Below are 17,217 nucleotides of genomic sequence, written 5' to 3' on the forward strand. Positions count from 1 at the left end.
ACTGACTTCCTGACTTTGAACTGTAATTAACCTGTATTGCTAATGTACAATGAAGTTTATGTACAGTTTTCATTAAACAGCCTGGGATACCTAGAAAGGTGCAGTTTAATTTTGGACATTATTGGGATTTAATTACCATTTGCAATTTTCAGCAGTTTACCAGTAGCAGAACTTAACTCTTAAGCTGAGTTATTCATTTAATAAGGAGAGAATGTTTTTGAAATGCAAAGCTTCAATGAACTTTATAATGATGTTGCAGTAGTTACAATTCATGTTTCTTGTAAATATTTAAGAGCTTTCAGTGTGTAAATTGTTTTATAGGCTGATAAGTTGTGCTTCAGGCTTTTTTTGTGTATTGAAGGTGATGCAATCTTGATATGTTACAACTGTAAAACTCAATGTTGGTGGAGTGTGGTTTTAACAAATGTTTCCATAAGATCAGGAAAATTGTAATATTCAAATGTGATAATGTGTAATGTTCATTTTAGATTGTTATATTTGCATAACATTTTATTGTAACATATATTCTGGATGAGATTAAAAGTAACATTTATAAGTACAATAATAAATGCCTTGCAGCTCTATATTAAGTCATATTAATTTTAACCAATGTGAATTCTTTGTAGTTACCTAAATAACTGGAGACCTTAACCCCATCCACCCATCTCATCTATTTTCTAAACCACTTTATCCATATGGAGAGCCACCCCATTGTTAGTCCAGTGCAAGACACGCAAAGACACAAGCATGCACACACTCACACGAGGGCCAATTTTCCTAGAAGCCAAGTAACCTACCAGTACGTCTTTGGAGGAAACTGGAGCATCTGGAGGAAACACACGCAAACCCAGGGAGAACATGCAAACACCATGCAGATAGTACCCCAGGAATTGCATCCAGGGCCCCAGTGTTGCGAGGCAGTAATGATTACCAGTGTGCCACCATGTTGCTCCATGTCTAACTCTAATAAGAAAAAATTGGAATAGCAGATATTTTCCTAGGTTAACTATGAGTTTGAATTATAAACGAAATACTTCCTGGATCATGCAGATCAAGACTGGAGTGGCTTTTAATGTTGCTCTTAATTTGTTGTCTTTGAAATAATTCAGGTAGGTAGCTGCGTCAGCATGCGTAGGCTGCAAAGGAACAGGTAATAGGTTTATTCCGTGCTGAAAAGAGAAGAAAGAAAACGCAACATTTTGGCTATGGAGCCTTCTTCGGGTGTCTTTAAAATAATACACAAATGTGTTTTGCTTTTTTTTTCCTTCCCTGCACACCCCTGGAAATCTATGTAAATTAATTTTCATGTATTTAAGCCTTTTAATTATGACAAAATAATGCAATGTTGAACATCCCAGGTATACTGTACTTCATTCAGAAAAATATCACTGAGGTTGAAGCCAAAAGGTCTTCAACAGGAAGGAGTAAGAGACCTCTCACGTGGATCACCCGGCCTCTCACGTGACGCATGAGAGTAAAGGTGCTCACCTACATAACTCTCTAGCACAGGTTGAGCTCAGGCTTGGTAACTAGTCCACTGCTAGAGAGCTGTCCCTTGTGGCCTATCAGATGTGCTGCTGTTGGTGAGGGGCATGCCTCTCTGAAGAAAGTAATAATCTTGTAGAAAGAATATACCTCATGCACATAAAATGTTATATTATATTCTAATGACATTAGTCAGTGTCCTGAGGAAGTGAACGGTATATGGCAACAGCTTATTGTAATGGTGGGAGGCAACCGAGTCCCAAGCCTCATGCTGCCCACACCATTTTGAAACCAGCTGAGCCACTCTGCACCAGCTGGTGTCACGGTGCATATAGACCAGTTACAGTCTGGCTTGTTAATGGCAAGCAGGTACTCTTAAATGGTTATTCATATAATGATACAATTCTATAAACATTTCAGCCAATATAAAAGTAATCCACTTTCTCAAAGACATATGGTGAAACTCATTTTTTCCTGACCAAGGTGCACCAGTCACCACTCACTTAATGCCTTCCAGAAATTTGTATTTAAATATTTAGTTCCAGTATGTCATTTGTTTTTGTAAAAAGACTGTCCTGTTTTTCTGAAAATGTGTCTTATCTTTTTCAGATATGCCTATATTTGGTCAGTGTCCTGCTCAAGATGATTTTTACTTGGTGATGTGTAACCATTGCAGTCAGGTTGTCAAGCCACAGGCATTTCAAGCACACTATGGTAAGTCAGTGTTTTTCAAGGAATTTACTCTTTATAATTAAGTTTTATGTATCTGCTGTCCACCAAAAAGAAACTATGGCAGTGTGGTGTATTGCTAAGGTATAATATACCAGCAGCCATTTCACCCTGCAACTCACGACTGGCAACCCACTGAAGCTAAGCAGGTGTGAGCCTGGTCAGTGCCTGGATGGGAGACCTCCTGGGAAAAACTAAGGTTGCTGCTGGAAGAGGTGTTAGTGGTCCATGTGGGTCCTAATCCCCCAGTATAGTGATGGGGACACTATACTATAAACAGGCGCCGTCCTTTGGATGAGACGTAAAACCGAGGTCCTGACTCATTAAAATTCTGTGGTCATTAAAATTCCCAGGGCGTTTCTTAAAAAGAGTAGGGGTGTAACCCCGGCATCCTGGCCAAATTTCCCATAGGCCCTTTTCAATCATGGCCTCCTAATAATCCCCATCTATGAATTGGCTTCATTACTCTGCTCTCCTCCCCACTAATAGCTGATGTGTGGTGAGTGTTCTGGTGCACTATGGCTGCCGTCGCATCATCCAGGTGGATGCAGCACATTGGTGGTGGTGGAGGGGAGTCCCCATTACCTGTAAAGCGCTTTGAGTGGAGTGTCCAGAAAAAGCACTATATAAGTGTAAGCAATTATTATTATTAAAATGTACAATAAAAGAACTAAATAATAATTCCTAGAACACTGTGCATTACTCAGTCACCTGAGTTTTCAAGTTGATCATTTTGGTTCTCTAAAAGTCACTCAGAGGGTGAAAAGCCACTTCCTAAAGTCATCCATGAATGACATGTTCGTGAGGCCTTGCTCTTTACAGATGGATTCTTTGCTTGTCAAATAGTGTCCTGGCTGTTAACAGCTTCCCCCTCAAGGTGACAAGGACCCTGATCCACCTGTCTTGTTCTGACGTTGTTACTCTTGGCTATTCTAAATGTACCTCATTATTGACATTATGGATTGGAACATCCCAGATGGTCACTAATGATGTTTGGGACATCTGAAACACTTCACAATGGCTGACCAGGACATTCCTGCTTGAAGAATGCCCAACACATAATAATTGCATTATTGCTGTGAATGAGATGGAAAATCTTGTGAATTTAAATTTCCAAGACGTGTCTTTTGAACTTCTGTGAAAAAGAACAGTTTAGATGTGCAGTTCTGTGAATTTGGGATGTGTTGTGCTTGAACCCATGTGACATGTTCAGAGCTTTTGTTGCAGTATAGGTGTTTATATTGATGTTATTTTAAATGGTGTGGGGGACATAAACATCGTCCATTTAGTCATCAGTTTTGATTTTGTCATAATCTCAGTCAAGTTGACTAAAGTGTCTATTTGTCATAGTCACTTTCTAATCACCCGATTTAAATTTAGTCTAGTCAACTTAACGCACCTGAAGATGGCTCCACAGCCGAAATTTTGCGTATTTTTCTATTTTGGCACTGTTAATAATAAAAACAAATCAAAGTTTCAAAGCAAATATTATGAATTTATTCAGTAGAGGTTTCTGCCAATACTGAATCTGCAATAACTATAGGGGAATTACTGCACAAGTTACATAAGAATCTTACCACTGGACAGAACAAGAAATATATACATTCTTCAACTTACTGAGTTAATATTAATAAACCCTTTTGATGCCATTATTTTCAGTTGAAAAGCTACCATAGTATAAGAGTTGTCTAAGTGCTAAGATGTAGTGCTAGTATCATGCGGACAAAATGACAGGCCTGTGCTTGAAGTCGTCACAGCAATTCCACTCCACACTCATTCTTCTGCAGAAATGAGGAATGCCTGCACATGCTATAAGATGTTTGCTTTATGATATTTCTTGGTTAGCTAAACACCCAGTGACATAAACAAACCATATGTAATTAAAAAAACATTTTCCGACACGCGCATAGCGTTTGACCAGATCTCACATTGAAGAAGTAACATCTTATACATTAATCTCTAGCCAAGACAAAAAAAAACTTCCTAATGTGAAAACTGTAAAAAATTGTTTGTTCTTGCTTAGTTTTGTAGTTAATTTGTAATCAATGTCTTGACTAGCTACCATGTAAAAACAGATGTCTTAATAAGAAAGTTCTGAAACTCATATGGCGCTTAAAATCTGTTGCAGTTCTTCAACTTATAATGTAGCCACGTTCTGATTATCTTCAGTAATGTTTTACAATAGCTTTACCTGGTTTGCTCAGCCTATAAAAAGTGCTGCCGGTCTCCAGATCTTTTTCTTGGCAGCTGAAAGCATGAAGTATCACAAGCATTTCTTGCATCTCCGCAGCTTTTCTTTTTAAGCAAGGTGTTCTAGTTTTACTATTTAATCTAATTAGCACAGCATGTGCATTTTATTGTTTATTTTGGTGCCACTCAATTAACACAATATTAATTCGTGACATGAGGCATGGAAAAGATTTCCTGGAAAAGAGGGACAGTTAGAAAACAAAAACAGAGAGAAAATGCCACACCCCAGTACTTGCAATTCTCGCACATTAGTAACCCTGAGGCACCACGCAGTCCACATATGGCACACAGCCCTGGGATTATACCCATTACAGCAAGCCTGCTATTTATCAGATATAAAGTAAATAAGCAAATTGTGAACCTCGTGACGAAATTAATTTCAGTTTGAGCTGTAGTCAAAAAGTTCTTTTTGTGTCGTCTAGCTTCATTCAAACAAAATTACAAAGCAATTTAGTCAACGTCATTGTCATTGTGGATTATTTCTGTGCGTGTTTCATCTTCATTAACTAAAATGAAATGCAAGTCGTTGATCTGTGCCAGCACTTTTACATGAAGGAGTCTGGATTAAGCTGCTGAGCCTTGTGTCCCACCTGAAGAAGGCTTCACAGCCAAAGTTTGTTTTCTCTCTTCTCTTTTCAGCATGGAATAAACCTATTACTTGTTCCGTAGTATCAGTTAGCCACTAATAACCAAATGAGGTAGGTAAGGCCAAATAGCCTCCTGACATTTCTCAACTTTCTTAATGTTTAAAAATGTCATGTTTAAAGCACATCTTTAAAAAAAACATTAAACATCACAATGGTTACAAATTACAGAAGGTCATTTGGATCATGGAGTGATTTTTTCCAATTTCTGAAAGAGCCCCATAGGTGGTACTATGAGAATTGGTTCACTCTAATAAGAAAACAAAATATTAAAAGCTTGGTATAGCAGATATTTCCCTAGATTAACTATGAATTTCAGTTATAAACGAAATACTTCCTGGATCATGCAGATCAGGATTAGAATGGCTTCTAATGTTGCTCTTAATTTGTCGTCTTTGAAATAATTCAGGTGGGCAGCTGTGTCAGCATGCGTAGCCTGCAAAGTAACAAGTAATAGGTTTACTCCATGCTGAAAAGAGAAGAGAGAAAACGCAACGTTTCGGCCATGGAGCCTTCTTCAGGTGTGTCACGTGTGAAAGACACCCTGTCTTTCTCACACCTGAAGAAGGCTCCACGACCAAAACGTTGTGTTTTCTTTCATCTCTTTTCAGCATGGAGTAAACCTATTACTTGTTCTTATGAGAACTGAACAGTTTAGAGCCGCCACTCAGGTCTTTTTTTTCTGCAAGAATTAAATAGTTCAAAATATATGTTCCTTGTATATGTAAAATTGGGGGCATTTAAGTACCCAGCTTTACTGGAGTCTAGTCTACTCTTTTTCTCCTCAGTACTAAGTCTACTTTCTGAAGACCAGGGTTCAGAGAATTAAAGAAATTCAATTTTTCTTTGGGATGTGGGAGGAAACTGTAGTACCTGATAGGAACTGACACAAGCAGGGAGACCATGCAAAATCCACACTGGTGCCCCAACCTGGAAGTGTACCCAGGAATTGTGTGAGTACCTAAAAAGTGCTTTGTAGAAGCTGTGAAAATGTTAATTTTTATTTTGTCTCATCCCTTTATCCAAAGAGATTTAGTAGTTTGAATTATCTATCCCTAAAATTACCTAAAGTTAGCTCTCCAAAACAATAACCAGGGACTCTTTTCTCAAGTGCATGTATTCTTAATCATATTAATTAAATATTAAAAACTAATATTTTAGAGAGATTTTTGGAAATTACATATGGTACAAATCAAAGTTTTAGCAATTAATGGTTCTTTTCCTCTGTTGGAGAAGTTAAGTTGTATTCACTCTACTGTGAATAGAAATGTAGAATAAACTTGAGCAACAGACCAGTGTTACCTGGATCGTCTCTTTCCACATGTCAAGAGGCTGATTCCCATAGGATTCTCAGACAAGAAAGGCACCTTCATACAGTCAAGAGTACTGGATACTTCAAGCTTCTGTTCACAGTTCTTTTCCGTAACCCCAGCTGCTGTTCTAGTGCTGAATGGAGCGATTTTGCTTCTTCCTCAGAGGTGTATGTGGAATGTAAACTTCAAGGACTTGACTAAATTGGAAATGTCAAAAAGTGTAAATTCAAAATCCAATTTAGTTTAGTACTAATATATTTCTTCAGTTATGCTAGAAATTTCAAAGCAAACATCTGAATTGATTTAAAAATTGTTTTCCTGATTATCTTGGGGAATAATGTCATACATATCAAGGCTAAATGAGTAGAAATGAGTAGAAAAGAGCTTAGTTTTTAAAAGTGGTTTCTTGAAGAAATGCAAGCTGAAACATCTATCCATACATTTTCTGCCATTCAGGGTCACAGGGGAGTTGGGAGTCTATCTTGGCCAGCAACAGGCTCAAGGCAGGTTATAGCCAGGATCAGACGTGAGTCTATTGCAGAGCACGCATTAGCATAGACACGCACTCACTCATACCTAGGGCCAATTTTCCCAGAAAACAATTCTACCTGTATGCTTTTAGACTGGAAGGAAACTGGAGCACCCAGAGGAAAGCCATATACTGTATACCTCACATTCAGGTGGGTAGCTGCACTAGCATGTGTAGGATGCAAAGGAACAAGTAATGGGTTTATTCCATGCTGAAAAGAGAAGAAAGACAACATGACATTTCAGCTCGTGAAGCCCTCTTCGGGTGTGAAGGCTCCACAGCCGAAACATTGTTACCTCATGTTCAGATGTATTGAGAAACATTTGTATTCAAAGGTACAGAAGCACCGCGTGCCCATAAATATTTTCCCTTAGGAAACAAAGTTGATCTTATCTTAAAACGTGGTGAGAACATTCAAACTCCATGCATGTAGCACCCCAGACATGGGACTAAACCCAGGGCTCCAGCTCTGTGAGGCAGCAATAATAACCACTATGCCACAGTGCAACCAAAACACATTAGTTTTCAAGTGGTTCACTTAAACTTTGTTTAAACTCAGTTTAATAGGTTATAATAGTTACCATATAAGGAGCTTTATTTACTGCTATCCAATGTAAGTTTGATATGAAAACAGTATGCAAAAATTTAGTGTTGTAGCTGAAAACCTCATATATGTCTTGTTATATGAAAAATGTCCGCAAGAGGGGATGAGTGAATTTAGTACAGTGGTGACATCTATTGGCATGTTCTAGAACAGACAGAGGTGCTGGAAATTATTTGGGGAATATAATGTTGCTCAACATTAAGCTGAGCAAATTGTAAGAAAGAATATTGGCAACGTTTTGAACAATATACTGTGTCTTGCATATTCAGGAAATTGCAATTCACATTATACCATCAGTATCTTACTTAAAAAGAAGTTTAATCAGGCCTGTTTCATGCCATTTCTACAAATAATGCTTTGTTACCTTATCTAAGATACCATTTTGCAGTTATAAAAATTGAGAAATATTATTGTTTAATTGATTTACTTGAGAAGGGTATGTTGATGGTTTTTTAAATATTTAATGAAAATATTTACTGTGTGTTTTATGTGAAGAAATATTTTTTTCTTGTAACCCCCTTTTGACTTAACATAAGGATTTTTTTTACCAGCAGTTTACAAACGTCTTCTGAGTGGGTAAGCACTTGAGTATTATGAGCTTGTTCTTCTGCATTATGGAAAACAAGGATTTTCAGTGTAATTGAGGTTCAAATTGCATTCTGGTAAGAAAGAAGAGTTACTTATGTGCTCTTTATTTTTTACCTCAGGAATGTACAAATGTTATCCACACAATCTGCAGTGCCTTCAGAAAGTATTCAACCCTATTGATTATTTCTCTTTCTGCTGTGTTGCAAAGTCAAATTAAAGCATATTTAAATGGGATTTTTTTCCGCTCCTGTGGAAGTAATTCTCTATAATGTTAAAATGAAATAAAGTATTTAGATGTCTTCAGAATTATATTAAAATACAAATCTGAAAATTACTTAATTGATAAGTATTCGCCCCTGTTGTTTTAACAACCTAAATTGGGTGTGGTATTCAATTATCTTAAGAGATATCCCACTAAATACATTAACAAGGTACACCTGTGTTCATTTCAAATCCACCTGTGTTCAATTGCTTGATTGCACAATAAATATCACTGAGTTTGTGAGGTCTCACAACTAAAACAGCCAATCAGATCAGTCCTGCTGTCACGAAGACCAAGGAGCTGCCCATGGAACTTCGAGATGAAGTTGTTAGGAGGAAAAAAGCTGAAGAAGGCTATAAAAAGATTGGCAAAGCTTTGAACCTTCCTAGGAGCACCATGAAGTCCATTGTAACAAAATGGAAAAGACATGGCACAACCCAGACACTACTAAGATCAGGCCGTCCTACCAAACTGAGCAACCGGACAAGAAGGCAATTGTCAGAGAAGTGACCAAGAGGCCAGCTACAACACTTTCCAGTTCCAGGAACTGGAAAGCTTGTTGCCATCAAGGGCAACATGGATGGAGCCAAATATAGGCAAATCCTTGAGGAGAACCTGGGCGAAGATTCATTTTCTAGCAGGACAATGACCCAAAGCACACGGCAAAAACTATCGAGGAATGGCTTGGAAAAAAGAAGGTTAGTATTCTGGAATGGCCCAGCCAAAGCCCAGACTTGAATCCAATTGAAAATCTGTGGTATGACCTAAAAATTGCTGTCCACCGACGCACTCCATTTAATTTGGCAGAGTTGAAGCAAATTTGAATTGAAGAATGGGCAAAAATTCCACAATCTAAATGTCAAAGCTCATACAGATATGTAGAAAGTATTGAGGGGTGAATGCTTTTGTAAATGAGAAATGTAAGTGTGTTATTGAAGGGAGAAAAAATCATTTCAATGTGTGAAAATTTGGAGGTGTAACAGGAACAAAATGTAAAAAAATTCAAGGGGGTGAATACTTTCTGAAGGCACTGTACTTGGTTTCTGTTTGCAATATAGCATTTGAAAAATTATAGTAATATTAAGTGATATACTATTATTGTTTTCTTTCTGTTTAATTACAGAAAATAACCTACCCAGAAATATAACCCCTATTTTATATAGCGCCTTTCATAGTACATATTGGTCTCAAGGTGCTGTACAAGTCAAAGACAATACAGGTAATCCAAAATTAATTACAAATCGATAAATACTTTTTAAAACTATACTTGTACAGTATACACATTTCATAATGATTTCTACTGTAACTAATAACTAATAGTTAGATATGATCACAAGTATTGGCAGCCTCCATCTCCAGCAGTGCTAATAACTATTAATAGTTCCTTAGATTTGTATAATACTTATCATCACAACGGTTCCCAGAGAGTTTTTGCATATGCGGGTGTGTCTGCATTCTTCGGCACCAAAGTGCAGCAGCCGTTCTGTGCTGGTAGCTCCACTGCACAACAGGTCAGGTCAAAAAGAGAAGTTGCTTCACCAGTTGAACTAAAGGGGAAATCTGGACATCTAGGTTAACAACCCTACTTTTACAAGAAGTACCCTGGAATCTTTGATACTCAGGTAATCAGGACCTCTGTTGGATGTCTCATCGGAAGGGGTCTTAACTCCTACATTACATTATTATTATTACAGTATCCAGATGTAAGAGTTCTTGACAGCTATCTTTTCTAGGTTTATTGGACAATTATTCAATTGAGTGAGGGGTAGTAAAACAATTATAGTAAATTAATAAAAGGGACAGGATCTGTATAGCTATTTCTACAGCTCTCTGTTACATTTTATTTGCTAGAGATCTAGATACCAATACTTATGTCAATGGCTGTACAGTGTTGTTGATTGGTAAGTGTTTAAACCTAATCAAGTTACTAGTCTCCTTTATAAGAAAGTCAACTCTAAGTACTTTTAAGTGAATTAGTCCAAACCTAATGATAGTGAATACTAAGATGTTTACAAATGTTTCAGTACAGATTGTCTACATCCTCAAACTGTTAAAGTGTTAACTTAAATCTATTAGTACTCTTCAGTTATCTGCATAAATATGCTGCTTTTGCTTCTGAAATCAAAGGACTGTTTTACTGCAGCTTACCGATGACCATACTGATGATCATTTGAATGTAACAGGTCCTTTTGACTGTATTTATGGATAGTCACACATGACTATGCAAAGCGCATAATTCACCAAACCGTTCATTTACAATTGGCTAAGCTTTGGTTTGTCTTTGTACACAAGTATTTTTAGAACTCATTAGTAGATTTAGATATGTACGCAGTTATTTTTAGAAGTCATTAGTAGAAAGATGTCATGTCTGTAATAAGTGAAGGGTTGTCTTTTACAGCCTTTCATGTAGTTATTCCCCTTTTTAGTATATTATCAGGTTTTTGTTAGTGGGAGTATGAAATGGACTCCTTTATATGATCTATTAATGTTTTTGTGAGTCATAGATTATTTTAATGATGCTCTTTTTTTCCTATTGTGGTTTAAAGTACGTGCGTTCATTGTAAAATCTACCCATTCTTTGACATCAGTGTGCAGGCGGTGATTAGGTAAGACCATGGAAGCACACTACAGAGAAATATATTTTGTTTTGTGATGTCTTCATCCAGGGCTACTTACATAATGTAATTATCATATGCATTGCAATACTATAAGCTCTTAAAACGGCTATAAAAAGATGTATAGTGAAATATTGAGTAGTGTGATGTAACTGAGGCATTAGTTCTAAGTAATTAATCTTTGTTTGCTATGGTTTCTTTTGCTACAGTTAGCCAATGAGCACTTTAAAGATATACAGCAGATGACAATATTGTAAAGCAAAAAATAATCAAGTGGACAAAGAACTGAAAATAGTTACTTGTCTATATTTTTATGACATATGGTGGGCAACAACAGTTATTAAATTGGAGTACAATGCGCATGAATTGCTAGCTCATTTTGGACAGAATTTAATAAGAATTGTGCCCATCATACAATTATAGGGTGTACAGCTGGTTGCAAAGCAGAGCTGAATCATGGAGTCGCATGTTATCAGTGCAAATTTTAAGGAAAACTGTGAATATTTAAAAAAAAAAGAATTTATATATTGGCAAAGAATATAGAAGCTCTAAAATGTTAGAACTCAATCTACACCTCCCTCTGTGACAAGTTTCAACAAAAACGTACATTGTAAGCTTCACAAAGCTGATATTTATGGTAGGGATGTCCTTTAACCTTATAACCAAGGCCAATATGTAGCAATTCATTGCCTGGTGTAATGAGGACAAGATCTAGACATCTGATTGGGTGCAAGTAATATGCTCTGTTGAGTCAACTTTTATTCTTTTTTTTCTACATGGTTAAGTTTGTTTGGAGAAAGCCAAGGAACCCTGGTGGTGGATCTGTTATAGTATGGGTAGCCATGGGCAGTGGGAGTCAATGGATCTGATTATTACTCTACATGGTAAAATTATGGCCAGGGAATACAAAGATATTTTAAATGATTCGGTGCACCTTATATTGCATAGTTTCCTTTAGATGTTTCCACATTCCAAGCTGATAACACCCCTGTACACATTGCTAAACACATTTAAGGATGGTTTCATGAACGCCAGGATGAAGTCGAACCTCATTTCCAGTCAGACATCATTGAACCTTTATGGGAAGTTTTGGAATGTAGTGTGTAGTAGATTCCGCACTTTTCATCACGCAAAGAGCAGTGAAGAATGGTCCATTATCCCACTAGAAACAGTTCAAGACGTTCTATAACAGTATTCAGAGAAGGTTTGAAGCTGTTCTGAAGGCAAATGGCAGCCCATCTCCTTATTAGTCTATAACACATGATCTTTTTATTCACCAGACCTGACCATCAGATTATTTATGGGATATTCAGGACAGTGTTTTCCAACTCTGTCAACTGGGTATTAATTGATTGACTAACTTGTGGAATAATGATGCCACATCCCTGCTGCAGAGGGATGCTTATAGACTTTATTCCACAGTGTCTACAGGCTGTACTGGGAACACTTGTAGGTCAGCTGCCTAAGTGTCTTTTACATTGGTCTTTCCATTTTTTGTCCACAACCAGTCCTTTTCTGATTAATATTAAAATGTGCAATTAGTTTTTTTGGTACATCATTTATATAAAATTTAAAAGGTAAAAGAGTTCAAGTAGGTAGCTGCATCAGCATGCTTAGGCTGCAAAGGAACAGGTAACGGGTTTAAAAGTAAAATAGTTTTCTGAAATTGTCACCCAGCAGTTTAAAGGGCTATAATAAAAAGGAACAAGTAAAGGTTTATTCCATGCTGAGAAGAGAAGAAGGCTCCACAGCTGAAACATTGTGTTTCTTTTCTTCTTTTGAGCATGGAATACACCTTTACTTGTTCCTTTGGAGTCTATGCATGCTGACGCAGCTACTTGAACTACTATAATGAAAAGGTGTGGTTCCATCTAAATGCTTTATCCAATACAGTGTTGTAAAGGACACAGATTCTGTCCTGGTACACAAAAGGCACAAAGCAGGATACATCCTGTACAGGATGCCTGTCCATCATGGGGCACACACAGACACAAATGCACCAGGGCCAATTTTCTCAGAAGCCAGGGAGTGCATATATACTCCATTCAGATAGCAATCATGCTGACTAATGTGCTGCCCCAAGTCTTGGTTCCATTTAGGCCTACTAATATTCACAGTTAAGACATATGTAACTCTGTTTTGATTTTTGAGTGTGAATCCAGCAATGTACTTTAATAAGATATTTTTAAAATATTAAACATGGAAATCAAACTCAAAGGAACCAAACATTGCAATATCTAGAAACGTTTTACTTGGAAAAGTTCCAGGACTGCTTATTGCAGGCTTTTATTTTGTTAATAAGGAAAGAGTCAATGAGAATAACTTCCATGAAATGAAACCTGCTGTTTGAATTGGGAGTCATATTACTGAAGGTAATTTTGGAGTTTGAGTGGGCTGTGCACACCCTTTTCAAAACATAAAAAATAATTTGAGAGAAAATAGTAAGAAGACATGTCCAATTCCATTTGAATTCTTGCAAAATGAAAATGTCACTAGCTTTCAGTGTAGCTTTTGGTTACTCTCAGCTGCTAAATACAAATGTCCGACACAGGTTGTTGACACAAGCAGCAAGAACACTCTTTTGGACAAGGATATAGCAAATATTCTGAATCTGCTGCCAGTCTAACCTGTCTTTAAGATACTGGCATGTGAGAAAAACAAACAAGAAAACAAACTGATTTATAGAGATTACATTGTTTGAAGTGTATCCATCAAGTGCTGAATTTGTCAAATATATTGATGAAATTGTGCTCTGCATGCAAAGTCTGCTAGTCTCTATGCACAAAAAGTGAGTTTTTCTGCATGCCGTGAATGTGCACTCCGATGCAGGGCTTCTCAGTAAGTACTGTTCTTGAAGAACGGTAATCAGATGTGCTCCTTTATAATGTGGCAAAAAGTAAATCCTAGGAAACAATTGGTTTGGAACCTGAGTTCTACACTGAGCTGTCAGGTTTCACTGTTAGGGTGCTCCTTGTTTTTATTTCTTCAAAAACAAGTGACCACAGTGTTTTTGCTTTCCCTTTTTAGCAGGAACTGTTTTTTTTTTTATTTTGTTACTGTCGCAGTTTTTCCTAGATCTAATATTGTTTTAATACAAAGAGGGTGGAACATTTTTGGAAGTCTGAGCTAAATTACCTTTTACATGATATTTATGGATTTTTATGTGTAATATAGAATTGGCCTCCGTTGACTCACATCTGAATGAAGGCATCCCCAAAGTTCGTTTAAAAACCTCCGTCCCCGGTTCGCCTCATTCAGCTATAGAGAAACTGATTTCACAAAAATATTACCTCCTGACAAAACAAAGTGGTTCGCCGATAAGGATAGATTTTATTGAATCTAAAAGTGCCAAAATGTTGTGGGTCTATTTTCAATCTGTTGAGGTTGTGTTATTAGGATGTCGGGACTTGTAAATGAAGAGGAGTGAAAGGGGGGGGAAAGTTCCCACAAATACAGAAATATAATAGTGTATGTGTGTATTGTGTATATAGTGTGAAGATATTTGGATTATTTTAATATATTTAAAATACTGACTTTTTAATTTCACATTTCACTAAACAGTGTAAAATAATAACAATGCAGTGACACACCAGGCAACATTTTTATAAACAGCTTTTGACCATGACAGTAGTATACTAGAAGTTATCTTGTTGAAAAATTTCAGATTGCATTCACTTAATATTCAATTTAAACTATTCCAAATGTTTTTACAGTGTTTTATATACAATATATACATTTTCTTTTAGAGGCTAATATTTTCATGCAGGTTCTCTTTACAGTTACAGCTAATGCCAATCCAATTGCTGTAAAATGTCTCCTGAAAGCCTGATCACTTTTTGTATAAGGTAATACAGTAAAAATGAAAAGTTGAACATTATCATGTTAAAGAGAACACAAAAAATAAGTACACATTAAGTAGCAAAGTTTTACTTTTTCTTTGAATTCTGCAATGCTCAGGAATGATTAGGCCATTGTTGATTGGGGCTCAAACATTGAAGATTGTTTTGAGTACAGCCTGCTGAATCTCTGCCAGGCTTTCTCTGAAAAAGAAGGATTCATTTGCATAAAGAGGGACTTCTGGTATGACCATATTAGATAAAATTAGACTCCTCCCTCTGTTTTTCTATTTATCTGCCAGGACCTTTGTGACTCAAGTGCACTTTTTAGTAGCATACATAAAGCCAAAGATGGAGTCTGTGAGCTGAGATCGCTAATGATACTAGACTCAAGTAGAAAGTAAGCAAAAAGGCGCCCGCAAATAATGTGAAACTAGAAGGAACGAAAAGGATTGTGGAGCGGCCTCCCTTTGCACAGGGCCGTAGGCAGAAGGCGAGTTCTCTTCTGCAGTCTTTTTTTCAGAGACGAGGGCTGGCAGGGAGCCCAGAACTGCATGGAGTTTGCAGAAGGTTAGTAGAGTTGTACATTAACTTACCGCAGCACAGAATGACAGTTGGACTTTGCTGCTTGGCTCTTTTTTATTTTCCTTGCAAGAAGTTTGCTTGCCACCATGCCTGGGATGCTGTTGCTGATTGCGGAAGAAGTTGTTGTTAGCTGGCCTGTGTGGATAAGCTCAAAATGAGGGATTAACTGCTGCGATCGGCCCACATAAGCCATTCTGAAATGTCATTTGAGTGTTTTTGGCCAAAGTTCAAAGACAGATGGGAGCTGAGTTTGCTGTAAACTCTATGAAAAAATGCTGAGTGTTGCAGGAGGTAAACGCCCACGATATATAAAATATAAAAAGCAGCTCATGGCATTGAAAGATAATTGTGAATGTTTACCTGTACTAATTTCTGACAAGATACTTGTATCTTTTTTTCCTTTCATATTGTATTTTAAGTAGCTTGCTTTTATTTGTGGTAACTGTGGTTTCAGTGTCACAGGAAACGCTGTTTATAGAGGAAGGCTTGCTTTCAAGCTGTTGAATTTCCTCTTTAGTTATAGGTCAGCGCCACACATTTTAAAAAATGAGAGCAGATCCAGCAATTATGCTGTTGGTAACTTTGGTTTGGGAGATGTATAGCATTTAGGCCTTAATCCTTTTTTTAGCAAATCTGACTTATGTTGATATGAATAGAAGGTAGCAGTAATCTAGAGACACGTTTCTCATCAGCACTCCTTGTTTGCATAGCCTTTTTAAAATGCTCTAAGAAGAGCAGATACACTTGGATTTAAGCGGGTTTATGACCAATCAAAACTTTTCAGATTTCTTTAAACCATATTTAACATGCATTGTATTAGACATAAAATAATGTTTTTATCAGTTGTGTAAAATATTCAAATACATTAGAGAATGTAATTATTTTCGTTACAGATTGTTTACAAAAACATTTTTCTTGTAGTTTGACAATAGGCTGACTCTACTTGTTTTATAATGCAATGAATCCAAAAAGACTTTCCATTCACTTAATGTAAATGTCACTCACTTAAAAAAGCTAAAACATTCTATGCATTATTCCTAAATAATAGTTGTAGAGCCAAATGTAGAGTTCATGGGAATTCAGTTTATTCACACACAAAAATTCAAGAAAAAGAGAATACATGAAATAAACATTAAATCACTACTTTTTTTTGTTAATGTCTGTAATGAGGGTGTCAAACGTGTGATTATTATTTTTTTGATCGAACTCTTGTTCTATAATAAGTTTCTAAAAGGTTTTATGTATACCTTTTGGTGGACTTGATAGCATAAAATGGTTAGAAACATTAAACATATAGATTATTCTTTGCTAGATTTTTGGAAAATAGCTCCAAAGCAATAAACAGCAAATATTTGAGTGTAATGCTTCTCCTGGGAACTATAACATTTAAAAGTCTTTTCTAGCCTGCATCGCTATTTGTTTACAGACCAAGTGCACCTATAAGGTTTAAGAAGGTAGTGATTTTGCTGTCTCTATGAATTATGTTGTCTTCTTCTGCTGCTCTTTCAGAGGGTTCAGTCGTAAATTCACACGACAAATCACAGATTGGGTTTAGTTAAAACATTTAAACTTTGTCAGCCAATGAGTTCTGATTAACAAAGTTTTTCTAACTGAACTAATACAAGGCCACCTCCTTTTTATTTTTATTGAATATAAATATTTGTCTTCCTATATTCTAACCTCTGAGTCCTTAAATGACACTCTTCAGGTTTGCAGCACTTCCAGGTGCTGTTTGGTGTCAGGATGAAGAGAGGATGCAGCAATAACACATTAATGT

General features: G+C 36.7%; 1 protein-coding gene and 1 long non-coding RNA gene across 8 annotated transcripts in view; one reads left to right on the top strand and one right to left on the bottom strand.

Annotated features, from left to right (window-relative positions):
* atxn7 (ataxin 7) overlaps positions 1 to 17,217 on the top strand; it is a 63,763-nt gene that overhangs the window by 26,574 nt on the left and 19,972 nt on the right. For 6 of the 7 annotated variants that reach the window (XM_088636224.1, XM_088636223.1, XM_088636228.1 and 3 more), the window contains one exon: positions 2,095 to 2,199. In XM_088636224.1, the coding sequence (XP_088492350.1) occupies positions 2,095 to 2,199 (105 nt within the window). Of the gene's footprint in view, positions 1 to 2,094; positions 2,200 to 15,026; positions 15,426 to 17,217 lie in introns of those variants that run through there. The other variant, XM_088636229.1, reaches the window with a different exon arrangement.
* On the bottom strand, positions 14,602 to 15,794 carry LOC148661845 (uncharacterized). Its single transcript, XR_015939615.1, has 2 exons — positions 15,452 to 15,794; positions 14,602 to 15,059 (listed from the first exon to the last, which is right to left on the bottom strand). It is a non-coding gene; the product is annotated as an uncharacterized LOC148661845 (long non-coding RNA).

Source organism: Lepisosteus platostomus, chromosome 6, assembly GCF_059453375.1.
Source record: "Lepisosteus platostomus isolate fLepPlt1 chromosome 6, fLepPlt1.hap1, whole genome shotgun sequence".
NCBI lineage: Eukaryota > Metazoa > Chordata > Actinopteri > Semionotiformes > Lepisosteidae > Lepisosteus > Lepisosteus platostomus.